The sequence below is a fragment of the Anoplopoma fimbria genome, chromosome 3 (assembly GCF_027596085.1).
Source record: "Anoplopoma fimbria isolate UVic2021 breed Golden Eagle Sablefish chromosome 3, Afim_UVic_2022, whole genome shotgun sequence".
In the NCBI taxonomy this organism is placed as follows: Eukaryota; Metazoa; Chordata; class Actinopteri; order Perciformes; family Anoplopomatidae; genus Anoplopoma; species Anoplopoma fimbria.
In genome coordinates, this window is record NC_072451.1 from 21,467,041 (window position 1) to 21,480,960 (window position 13,920).

At 38.5% G+C, this 13,920-nt stretch overlaps 1 protein-coding gene across 1 annotated transcript in view; it reads right to left on the minus strand.

Moving 5' to 3' along the window:
• Positions 1-13,920, minus strand: part of LOC129114061 (cAMP-specific 3',5'-cyclic phosphodiesterase 4B-like) — a 48,969-nt gene that overhangs the window by 17,646 nt on the left and 17,403 nt on the right. Inside the window, 5 exon segments of the mRNA XM_054626571.1 lie at positions 5,287-5,336; positions 6,020-6,090; positions 7,076-7,112; positions 7,672-7,866; positions 13,263-13,501. Coding sequence (XP_054482546.1) covers positions 5,287-5,336; positions 6,020-6,090; positions 7,076-7,112; positions 7,672-7,866; positions 13,263-13,501 — 592 coding nt within the window.

Below are 13,920 nucleotides of genomic sequence, written 5' to 3' on the forward strand. Positions count from 1 at the left end.
TTAACTGTAAAACGCTCGGAGCCATCTGCATGTACGCACACACATACCTCATCTTGACCGTACCGCATTTTTAAAGAGTTCTCAGAGTTTGTTTGACTTTGCACCTTACATGAAGCTGACACAGAGAGGGAGGGGACAGTGAATCACCTTTGTATCATCCCCAATGTACGTCAGTTTACTCACAAGTTGAGAGAGAGGAAAAAAGTTTGAAAAACACAGATGACAGACAGAAAAGCACCTTCATTCTATTTAATATTTGTTGTGCAATGGAATACAGGCGAACAGTCAACTACGTACACACCTGGCAGGAAATTACTATAAAACTGTCAATATCTTGAATCTGATCACTGACTTTCCTACTTGACTTAAAAAAAAAAAAAACGTTGCTCTTGAGTCACGTAATTGGCATAGTTTCAGTTTTTTTTATTTTTTTATTTAAACATGTTTTCCCTGCATAGTGTTATGCACCATAAAATGTATAATGTTTTTTATTTATCTTTATCATAACAATGTATCGGGCCATTTTTGTGCATATATACTGTTTCATTTAGTTTGTTTTACCTATTATGAGAACAATAAAAAAAGAAGTTCTATGCAAGGTGTGTTATTTAGATACGTAGATAAAATAAGTGACTATTGAAGGAGACATTTGATATACTGTAATAATAATAATAATAATAATAATAATAATAATAATAATAATAATGAGAGGGGTGTGATGTTCAAAGAAATCTGTTGCGTGTTGGACATTTACAATAGGTCCAGCCCCGAAACCACACCATAACACTTTGTAATTTCTCACAAACAACCTTGCACATATCTCCTGATTATGTCCTCATAGTTTACAACTGGGGCATAATCTGCTCACCTGTCAAAACAAAAGGCTTCAGCAGATACACTAACACACACAGCTCATCAGGGCCTGTTTGACAGCTCCTTCACAATGCACCATGGAGCTGTTTTGGCACGGGCCAGCTTGAGGGATGGGCCGCAGCAAGGTTTATGACTGTGCTGACGTCAATGACATAATTCAAATACTTAACCAGGCTGCACGCTTCCAGCCCTCCAGATCCTCTCCTCTGGCTGTGAGCCTGGAAAACCCGATACGGATTCCTGTTGTGGAGCAGAGTGACTACTGCAGAGGGGAGTGGAGCGGACTTCCCGGACTGCAAATGACAGGTTGCATTTGTTCTGACTGTCAGTTTGTGGTCAGCTGTCTGTCTGTGTGTGTGTGTGTGTCTGTGCGTGTTCACACAAATCTGTTTGCTCATTATTTTAAATGTGAAGGAGTGCACTTCCTCATCAGTAACGATATTTAAAAACCTGAAGCACAAACAAAATGGGCCTCCACAAGAAATCATACAAAACACTCTATGAGGTTTAACCACTTTCATAAGAATTACACAAAAATGCTACAGAATAGAAAATAATAAAATCTGTCATTCTAAATATTTTACACAGTTTACCAGGCAGTTAAAAACAGACCCCACTACTTTTCATTTTCCCTACAATATGCTTCTATATTTCATGCTGCACCTGCAGGCCTGCTCACACAAACAACTACACACAAAATGTCCTGCCATGATTTAAAAGTGACTCAGTCTTGTTATTTGAAATCAAAGCACAAATAACAGGTGATTAACACATGCTATTCTTCCTCAGTCAGAACAACATGTTTCAGATAAATCTTAATTACTTCTCCTTCAGGACATGTTTACACAAAGAGACAAAAGATGGATGAGTAATGCTTGTTATGTGGGGCCCCACACCCTAGGCACGTACTGTACGCACATAGTCATACCTTACTCAAAGTTTAGTTTCAAGGCAAAGTTAAGTTTTCAAGGGAGACAATGTGCAAGTTTGAATGCCAGCTGCTCAAAAGTTTCTGCATAAAATCCTACAAAAAGATGTGACAAGAGATCAACAAGTGTGACAAAAACAAACTGACCCAGCAGCAGACATCCTTGGGTGGGCTTTTGATTTACGTGAGCGTTGCAAATGTAACGTATTATGAGGCGATGCCCCGTGACTGTATCGATCAGGCTCATGATACAAATATGAGCAAATCCTTTATGAAGCATGCATTGCTCATGCATGTCTTGATCTGGAAAAAAATAGATGACATCATTGACAGTTAACGTTGCCGATTTAGCAGCTTAGTGGAATCCCAATTATTTTCTGGAACCCTGCCTGGATATGGATGCGGTTTTGGACCAGCAGAGTGATACAAGCAAACATGACACAAACATTGGTGATTAACTGGACTTTCCAAGCAGGTCCTCATACTTTTGTGATGAACAAGCTCTATCTTTATGCTTTTTTAAGTACATGTGTTAATCAATGAAAGTTTTAATCATGTACCTCAAAAATAACAGATTACTTCCCAAATGAATTATGAATTGTGATGTTTGAATAAGTTAATAAATAACATTACGCTCTCCCATTTCTCCATTCCTGTAATTCTTGTCACTGAGGGCAGATTACCTGAGTGCTGGAAACACATTGCAATACAATACAATATCGTACTGAAGGATACTGTATTAAGATGGTTACATTACATTACAGTCATTTAGCGTCTGATATGTAATGTAATGTAAAGATGCAAAATGATGTGTCCAAGCTACCTTAATTTAGTCAATATGATTGAAAACATCTCAACTTTGTAGGATTACTGAATAAAACATAATATATTTACTGTAACCTTAAAGTATATTTAAATGACAGAGTGGTATTGATCTTTCTGTTCAAGTCCTGGGAAGAAAACAAGAGTAAACTTCCCCAAATGTTGAACTATTCCTTTAAATTATTATATTTTTTCCGTTGAAGAGGACAAATGTAAACTGTCTATGGTCAAACTTTGTGACATATGTTTACAGTTCACTTTCCACAAAACCACATTAGTTTCTGTTCCTATTACTAGTGCAAGTTTGCGCGTTTTGATAAGATAGACGGCTAAGAATGTGAAATTAATAAAAATATGCGAATCCAATAAGCTTCAATAAAAAAGGCACACAATACAAATCAAGTAAAATTGTGGGATGTGTACATAATGTCTATTTATTACATGTTTATTTTTCCACATATAGTGGGTCAAATTTAGGGTCAACTACAGCAACCTACTTTGGCCTCCAGGCACCACTTAATTAAACATTTATTTCTGAGGGCATTGTGTAAACATTCATTTCTCAAGACATTGTGTAGACATTCATTTCTGAATGACATTCAAAGGGAACATTCCTTCCAAGAACACAATGAGGTTTCACATCCCCATCTTGGTCTATGACTAACCATAGACCCTGGACTCCTCATAATATGACACAATGTTCATCTAATGCTAGTGATAAACGTTACAGATTAATCACCGGTCCTTGACGGTGAACGACGTCATGATAAAGCACTATTTATCAGGCTTAATACAGAGCGAAGCCAACAATCTCAATGAGTCAGGGAAAAGGGAGCCCTTAGTAGGAAGTGGGGCTCAATGGACTGCGTGTGACAGGGCCAAATGTGAAACATAAACTGCAAACACTACTACCCCATCACGTTACTGGAGAAAACGGTTAACAGGGTAAGCAGCCTGCAGTGACGCACAAACTCAGACTTTTTTGCTTCTTGTGCACGTTCACCCTGTGGCTGCGGTCCTGTTACAGCTATTTTTGTTTATTCCATCCAATCAGACCTTTTTTTGTGCTTCTCCAATATCGCATCTGATTAAAAAGTTCAGAGACAGTGACGTCTCTCTCTCTGACCCTTGCTGTGTTTTCTTTCTTTCCCATCTCACTCCCTGCAACAATCTGGCATATCTCTTACTCTCCCCAGAGCGACGTACGTGACTGACCTTGAGATATTCCTGCAGGAATTCACACAACGCTATTCATTTCTAATGTGCTTCACTCTATCCCTCTCCTATCCCTCTCCAATCCCTTTATAGGAGGTATTCAACTTTTCACAGAGCTTCTAATCGGCCATTTACTCTGAGCTCCAGCCCCGAAAGACGCAGGTACTACATCTTTTCCACAACTGGGGAAATTGCCTCACTAAACACAGACGCAAAACAGGAAAAATCTGTTCTCCTTTTCCGGTCAAAGAGTTGACAAAAACGAGACAGAGAGCAGCGTAAGGGAGGATATGAGGGCATCATTCTTTGTGATATTGTTAATTGTTGTAGTCTTTTCCTGAACAATTACTACCATTTACTGTAGTGGCAGGTGCACTGAATGTCTTTGTATGCTCAGGAAAAGATGACGCTGTGATATTCTATGGAGGAACTAGAGTAGTATGCTGTATAAGAAAAACAAGTGTACTGTGTGTGAGGTTTCAAACCAATTAAATCAGAGTTAATCATACTTGTTTTTCTCATTTTATCTTCCCTGTGCCAATAACGGGATGGTTTCACACATCACAGATTACTCTGCAAAGGTTGAGGCTTGTGAGAAGTGTGGAGGTGGAAGGACAATAAGACTTGCAGTTGTCTTGTATTTTTTCCTGCTGCGGGACACTCCTATCGGCCCATCTGTGCAGATAGGAAGTGGAGAGCACCCGGGTGCAGGCCCCGCTGACGTCAATCAGGCTTGAAGAACCAGTGCAGCAGGAACCAATATCCCCACCTCCCCCCTCCCTTTCTTTTTAACCAGTCCTTACGCTCCTTCACATCCACTTCATCTGAATCACAAGCATTAAAACTCCCTATATGGTTCTCACCCTCTTTCTTTCCTTCTGTTTGGTCACAACATCAGTGCACAGGAATTTTATGTCAAAGTCAGTTTCCTTTCTCAATAACTCAAAAGATTACAGCTTCTATTTGCACGTCTGAAAACACTCAAAGATAACACAGTTTGTGCTCAGGGTGTAAACCTCTGTCACTATTGACATGAAAATGTTCAGCTCTCCCCAAAGCTTATGTACACCAATTAAGCATTTGCATGCAGAGGACTGAATGTGAAGAGTGACTGTGTGCTGTGTTTGCAAAGGCATAATCCAGCACAATCTATTAAGACTTTAGTAATTTGCTTTATGCTACTGCTTCTCATTGTTTCTTAAGCTTTCTTAAAATTAGAACAGTTTTTGTCAAATGTGCATATTCTATTCACAGTCAAGTAACATTTTATCTCTGGCTTTTATGCATGAAATTGCACGAATAAGGATTCACATGAGTCTTTTATTCTTTTGCATCTTTCACCTCCTCCAACTGCCAAACTTCACTTTGGACTCCTTAAAAATGTATACAACTACCACAATAAAACCAACCCAATGCATTGCTTATGCAAGGCTTATGATAGGACTCACCTGACAGACAGACTTTGGTGAGAGAAGGCTGATTTGCAGCAGGAGACCTCCTGCAACCAGAGAGAAACAAGCCAGAAACTGTTAAAATCAGGTGCCCTGATGTTTAACAAAGTGTTGCATTATTTTTTTGCACAGTGTGATTTTGGTTTAAGCAGCAGTCATTGTTGCCCCACAGCACAAACACATAACAGATGCTCCCTCAGTTCTCTGAACTGGATGCAGGTCAGGTTTTCTCCTCTTTTTATACGTGACATTGTCGTGTCTGATTAAATTTCGGCTCATAGTGACCTCTCACTGCGGTTGCATGCACCTCTGGCAAACCTGATGCAACTGCAGCCACTGACCTGGTTCAGTGATCAGAGGGAGCCTTCATTCACATTTACCTCATAATGCATGATGAGGTAAACCCCTCTTCCAGCAAGAAATAAAATAAAATTTCACTCTATGCTTCTGCAAACCAGCTGTTACATCAAAAGCACAAATCACTGTGGATGTGTGAATCTATACTTGGTTTAACTTGAGTGCTTCCTTCATAAGACAATAGCATAAGACTGGTTTTTGATGCATTAGCGCCCTCAAGTGAGGCATTTTGGCATATCATGTTGTGGATTTTTGCCAAGGATTTATATCAGCCCACTAATTACACAAAAAAAAACCTGAAGACATTCTGCAGCATGTTGTCACTCTCACAAAACAAAAGCAGATACTAGAATAAAATTATGAGATGACTTACTTATTGGATGCACACTGTACATTCGTCAAGGTGGTGAAATTGTTCCTAACGGTCCGAAGGCTTGCCAGAACCTTAAAAAAAAAAAAAAAGGGAAAAAAAGGAATGAGGAGAAGAAGCCCACAGGTGGCAAAAGATGTGATGAAGTGTTTGAAATATGAGCATTAAATGTAAAAAATGTCTAATGTGGCACTCACAGGAGGCTTAAGAAAATAACCTCAATGCTTATTTCACTTATATAACATTCAAATAATTGGTATAATGTGATGGCTACTAAGTTATATTCTTTTGCATGGAAATGTTGCTGATTATGCAAACTGACTGACTTTTTTAATTTAAAAGGGTTGATTTGCAACGACTGTAGTGTGAACATTTGCAGCTGTCCATCAATGCTGAATGGAGCTCACAACTTCCATCTAAATCAATTCTTAGCCTTTAGAAAATGACTGATGTGTAATAGGTTAAAGTCTCTTATATATATATATATATACATATATATATACATATATATACACACATATATATATACATATATATACATATATATATACATATACATATATATATATATATACACATATATATACATACATACATACATACATACATACATACATATACATATACATATATATATATACATATGTTATAACAATGCGGGAAACAATAACTGCTGAATTCATAAGGCTTCAATCTAAAATAGTCCACCTTATGACCAGCAGCAAAAAGTATCTACCATCTACCAAAGTTGAAATCATCACATGGCATTATGGTTGTTTGGAGCCAACTGCAACCATCAGAGAGCAGAATTTAACAGGACCAATTCAACTGCTGTTCAAGCTGTTTCAGCCCAAACCACCTTGCGATGCCTACTTAAGGCCACCAGGGGGCAGAGAGGTAAATAAAGCCTGAGCGAGTGAGTTACTTTCTAGATTCAAGATGTGCTTCACATCTTAAAAGCCCTTGGCGGAAATTGAGTTTGCCAAAAAATGCGACCTAGCAAAACATCTTTAATAACTGATGTTTTCTGGAGCAGATTTACTTATCGTCAGCTCTTACCTGAGCAAATGGAGTCACAATCAAGTCCTCTCCATGCCTGAAATGGGATGGGATGTGAAAACTATTAAAAGACTGACAAATACACTGTTGAACATAGTGAATACAAAATAAGTATTTCGCAATGATTATTTTAATTTAGAGCTGGGCAATATGACGATATATGTTGTCAAAATTATATTAAAAAAGGTCTATTATTTATATCTTTCTATATAGTTTTACTTTTTGTCAGAAAAACAGCAGCAAAACCGCGTTACGGCAAAATCCTATAAAATAAATTTATCACCCGCTTTGACTCGTATTACATTTTCTGTCAGCTAAGCTAGGCCAATATTTATTCCTTTTTCCTCAATTGTATAACTTGAAACCGTTATGATCATACTACGGTTCTTGATAAAATAAAATAAAATCTCAATACTTTTTATTTGTAAAGTTTGTAATTAACACAGGTTCGTCCAAAATAGGCTTTTCATATAGACTATTTATTGAACTACCAGGAAACATGCTATATCGTGATATACATAGTTATTAAGATATGAATATGACCTCCGCCTGGGCAGAGGATTTCGGCCATATTGCCCCGCCCTACATCAACTCACAGTTCTCCAACAATGGAAGAGTTTCGAGACAAGGACTTCGGCGATAGATCGTAGTCGCTGTCGGAGCGGTACAGGAAGGACTCCCGGCGTTGGCCATGGCCTGCCAGGTTGGGATGTAGAACCAGACCAGAACCCGGAGACGCCTGCATGTCTGAAGGACTGCAGCACAACGATGGGCCATTTTCACCTTCAAAGCTAAGAGAAGACAGAGATAAACAAGAGCAATCAGTTAAATAAGAGGCGAGAGTAGCTAAAAGAATATGTCTGATCAATCATCAATTTAATAACTTTCACTGCCCATCAAATCATCATCATCATCATCATCATGTACTAAATACTTTCAATAATCTCCCACTAAGTACTGGCTTGTGCAACATGTTCAAAAATCCCATCCAGGAAAGAGATGGTTGCATAAACCCTAAAATGATTACCCATCCATCCATCCATCCAAGGCCTAAAAAACTAACTATTGTGCTCATTAAATAAGTATGCTTTGCTGGTCAGTGAGAGGACGGGTTGTTTTATTGGGAAGTGCTGCTTTGCTCTGTCTCACTGGAATACTGTCTGTGCTCTGCTCATTCAACCACAATCAGGAGCAACAAGTAGATAAAGAAAAGGATTAGCTCCTTATGGTGGGATGTCGGGAATATTCTGTCGGGAGTATTTTTATTCAGTGTTGTGTATTTTAATAGTGACAGATACACTCAACCAAACCCATTGGAGCTACTGTATGTTGTAGTTTTTGTATCTACCTGATCAGAGAGCGCAGATGGAAACCACAGTAGTTTGATCTGGAACAAGCATCTCTCAGTGCTTGAGATTAATGTTTTTGTACATGGTCCTTGCCAAATAAATCAAATCAGAATAAAATATATTAAATAAATGAGACGTCTAATGCAACATTTAATCAAATCGTTTAAAGCCTAAGCTAATTTTCAAAGCTTTTTCCTGGCCTTGAAAAAAAAAAAAACATACACAGTTCAATTGAAAAATATGCAATTATAGAAGACAAAGGGATGAGATACATGGATAGAAGTCCTATCAGTGAACTAATTAAGACATGACGAAATCCTCGGAGCAGAAGCAAACCAACAAGCAGTCTGTTTGATACAAAGTGGACATGTTTTGTGTCAACATAATGCAAACATATACAGGCCATCTAGCTAGCATGTTTGCTGATGCCTCAGAGAAACCACCACAGATGCAGAGGGGACATAATCGGTTAGTCCTCATGGAGTGGGTGCAGGAGGAGAGGACAAGCCATTGTGTAACCAGATGATCAGGTCGGATGGAGTTGGGAGTGAAAGGTCAAAGTATCAATGCCCCGCAGGAATAACAGATGCCACAAATCGTGAATCACCCTCTCCAAGTCCTGAGTTTAGTGTGGATAATATAGGACACGTTAACAGTTTTAATTCTGTATTTCAGTTGCAGTAGAAAAGTGTCCGCAAGAAGGAAAAACAACAACAATCACACATTTTATTGCTTTCATAAAAACACACTTAGTACTTTGTCACCATTTCTCGAAAATCTATTTCGTAATGGACCAACTGTCCCAAAGATCACTTAACCATTTGCCCCACATTTCATGCGCCATGTGGGATTAAACAGGCACAGATCCCACTGAGACACTCTGAGTCCCACACCTCTGCCAGTAAAGCTCAGATTAATATGAATTGTGCAAACTCTGATTACGCACAGGCAGAGCGATAAACGTCATCCGTGTTGCCCTCTGTGTCATGCAAACCCCAACTTCACACAACATTAACAACATGATTTACCTACAGCGATCTAGTCTCTTCATCTGACACAAGCAGGAAACCACAGTTTCTCACAGCGATGACTCGTTTCTGCAGATCTCGATCATAGATACTGTAAACTCACAGCAATGAGCTGGCTCCATGAATTGTAATAAAACTCACTTATTTTTCTTTGTACTGCAAAGCTCAAATTTCACATTGCAATCTACAAAGATCATGATCAATCATTACAAACATTCAGACACAATTTGAGAGCAAAGAAAGACAGAGTGGCTCAAAACACTCAGAGAGAAAGTGTAGAAGAAGAGTTAAACTCAACAAGATATTTTCAAGAAAGAAGAATAAAAAGACAAAAGTCACCTGGGAGCCGAGAGGTGTGCTCCACTGACGACTTCCTCGCTGAAGTCAAAGTGCCCAACCCTGCACCTAGGGGACTTCCGCGGCATTGTTATTCCTCTTTCACCTACTCCGGTCTCATCAGGCAACAAAAAGTACTGACACTGTGGCTGCTCGCTCATACACACACACACACACAACACACACACACACACACACTGACAGACCCCGTTTCTGTGCAGTAACAGGCCACGTGCTGGAATAACGTAGGCTTGGCAGACACTAACAGGCAGATCTGGGCTGGAACGCTCGCAGTTGCTCTGTTTATCTGAGCGTCTGTCTTTTCCTCCCTCTATATTAAACCACAGTGGATTAGTCAGCGCGCTCATCATCCCAAACCGCCCTTCGATTGGCTACCTATGCTGTCCTTTGAAAGAATATGCACTTTAGTTTACAGTGAAAAGGGAGGTATAAAAAGGAAAATCCTGATTTAAATTTATTTGTCAACTTTTACCTAGGAACAAAATCATCTGTGTTTGCATAACATGTGGCTTTCAAGTCACATCTACTTAAGATCACAATTGACACAATTTCAGGCAACAAATGGACTTATTCACCTTTGCAAGTCTCTTTAAGTACTTTGAAAATGATCAAGTGAAATCACAAGAACTAAAATAGCATTATCAGGAACAAAAGAGAATACAGCGAGACTGCAGACTGTAAGTAGGGTAAAAGTGTGTGGGACAAGGTTTCCAAGATGTTATTAAGAGATATTACAGTCTAACACAGTTGCAAAACATGCAAAGACATGCAACAATTTTTTTAGCTAAGGGTAGAAAAGCCTGAATGTCCTGTTTTAATTTACAAACAGGACTTCCATTCTTTGTCAGACTCCCATCTTTATAAAATGACCTAAATACCATACTTTTGTGGTTCTGGTAGAAGACAGTGTATACTTTATTCAGTGTTAATTTAACACCAAGTCAGTGTTTATATATTGTGTGTCCATGTCAGTTGAGTTTATTCATCTCTAGAGGCAACTCAATAGATGGTAAGCAAACCTCCCTGATTGTGTGACTGACTATGTGACATTTGGAAGAGAAGAACCAGAGCCGCCCTATATCAACGAAGTGCAGACAGAGGAAAAAGAAAAAGAAAAGAAACAGGCTGGCTTTCTTAACCAAGACCACGGCCCTATAATAAATGTTTAAAAATGTTTTCCAACTGCACAAACCAGATCCAGAGAAAAAAACAGATACAAAGCGACAGAGGACTGTTGCTCCACACGCCTCCATTTCCTATTTTGTTTTAAGGGAAGAAAATATTTATAGAACTATGAAGATTTTTTTTTAATGTATTGGTAAACAGGTGAACATTATGACGAATGATGTGATCGGAAAGGGTTAAAAAGGCCTTTTTAATTTCATCTCGACATAAAGCACATCCCAGATGAAAGCCCTCAACACTCTGCTCTAATCAGCTTGTACCTGTCAATATTTCAACATTAGAAAGACTTTATGATGAAATAATGTCGTCATCTTTCATACATTTCAACACATAAAGAAGAGTAGAACTGTAACGGTGTGTGCCTAGAAAGCAGAACAAGATTCTGGATAAGATTTTGTCTTCATTTGTAAAAGTTCCAATCTATTATAAATATACTGCTGCTGCTCCTGTGTACTCTGTATATATATTGTATATCTGTTAATCATGGAAAAATATCCCTCCTCTGTTGCTTTTCCTGAGGTTTCTCAAAGATGTTGACAATCCTTTCCTTTATCTTTAGAGTTCATTATCTGAAGGTTTTAAAGATGGAGCATACTGTAAAGCTTGTAAATTCCTTTGAGATAAACATGGTTTTGGGCTTTATAAATACGTTTGACTGGACATGACTCAAGATGTGCGGGGAAACTGCAAAAAATGATCACTGGCAAACTCTTCATACGTTATTGGCAACATCTGTTTCCAGTGTTCTACATACCAATTAATCTCTCTGATAAATGACTCTCCTGAACTCCAACTCACCCTGGAGCAGTGACATGAGTGAATAAATAAATCTCAGTAAACATGCACCTGCTGTAGCTTAAAAATACAATAAATAAATAGAACTGACAAATGGAGACAAACAGAGTGAAACAAAAGCTCTCTTTCTAGTCCTCTCACACAAACACACCAACCAAATTCTTACCACGTATTGGCTACGGTGAAGCGCCTATATCGACGGAGTTGCTTGTTTACCACCTGCTTGCGAAAGCGTCTCGGTGAGCTGTGTGGTGACAGTTTCTGGCCTGAATTAACAGCGTGAGCACCGCATGAGTCAGCCTGATCCGACCGGAGCACCCTGTTCTCTCCACTGACTTCCATTAATACAGCTGTGTTACAACCAAGTCTGATGCAAGTGTTTTCTTCAGTTTAAAAGCTACAGCCTTCCAAAAGAAACAGTTGAAAAAAAACACTGTTTGGAAAACTATCAGAGTCTCACTGGTTTTGTGTTAAATAAGAATAAGAAGTTATTATAATCAGATGCCAAAAAGACATATTGAAGAAAAGATTTCTCCCTCCCTGAGATCAAATTCACCAAACTGTGCTTACAAATATTCCCTTAAATACTCAGAAGAGTTTTTGATGAACTGGATTGGGGGAAATCTGTTGGACGCCCCCTTCCCTGTAATTTTAACAACAAAACCAAATCCAAAACAACATCATCAACAAGCTTATTGGCTGATCAATATCAGCTGTAAAATAACACTAAAAGTCGTGGAGAGCCAACAGTGAAGTAATAAACAGAGCAAAAGTTTTCCAGCTCCTGACCTTTAATCTAGATAAATGCTACCCATGCTTCTAAAAAGGCAGTAGAGCAGAGTATGCGAGTTATAGAGATGAAAGCAACTGACAATACATCTCTGATGAGGGCCCATAATAATCTGTTGTTTAGTGGGGTGAGTCATAGAGGTTCAAAAGAAATAGGGTTTATGTGGCAAATTGCCATTCAATACAGTGAAGTAGTAGCCATCATAAAAATTTTTGCTTGCATTAATTCCACAACAACAACAACAGTTTATACAGTTAAATGACTGCCAAATTATTTTGTACCATCTGATGCCTTAGAAATGAGCAACATTTGTTTTCTTCTCTGGGACACAGGGTTACAGTGATGACTGTAAGAAAAAATATAAAGTACAACTTTGCAGCTTATTTGCAGATCTAATGTTGGAGGTAGACACCAGCCTCCCACTGTTACCAAACATACAACCTGTTGGTAAAATTCTGCTCCAATAAAAATAAAAAATGAACATAGTTCTCAAAAAGAAAGAACCAAAAGCTCCAGAAATATGGGAAATGACCATGAAGTGTTATTATATTCCTCAGACAGCAAATGTATACATAATATGTAGTATATACCACATTGTGGGATTACTTCTATCTGCAAACTGCATCATAAACATTGTTTTATCTGTGTGATGATCCTCTTTTGTTTGTTTTGTTGAGCCTTACCTGTCAGGGTCGGCCTGTGTGATGTCGATGCGGGGCAGAGAGGAGATGGGCAGACTTGTGGGTCTGCTCCGGGTCACTGGATCATCTTCAGGGGTTAGCGACCTGACTCTGTCTCTCTCCTTTTCCAACTGTCGCCATGACAACGGAGGCAGCTGCAGGTTGCCAGAAAACCGCCTGTGGACTTTGCACACTTCTACCCCAAGTGTGCTCCCTGTGGAAAATTGTCCCACAGAAGGCTCCTTATTGAAAATGAGAAAAAAAAAAAAAAGACAATTTCATTAGTAAAATGTCGATGTAGTGGGTTTATCGCATTACCTTGGATAAGCTTTGTGGTGAATAAACATGAAGAAAATACAGGGGAAATGTTTTTGTCCTAGTGAAACATAGTTTTCAAAATATATATACACATATAATAAATAGAGCAGGAGCTAAAAGCAATAAAAATCAATTTATAAAAATAAATATAAGAGTGAAGTAATGCATAATATAAAGGCTTTGGGAATAAATAAAAGTTGTTCTTCAGATGTACAAATGTTAAATCTCCAACAATCTGCCTGTCTTGCACATCTAGTCTACTAATTAAACTCTCGTTCAAGGTGGAGCTTTCAATTCAGTGATGCTAGATAGTTTAATCAATAATAGTGCATCATATTATAAT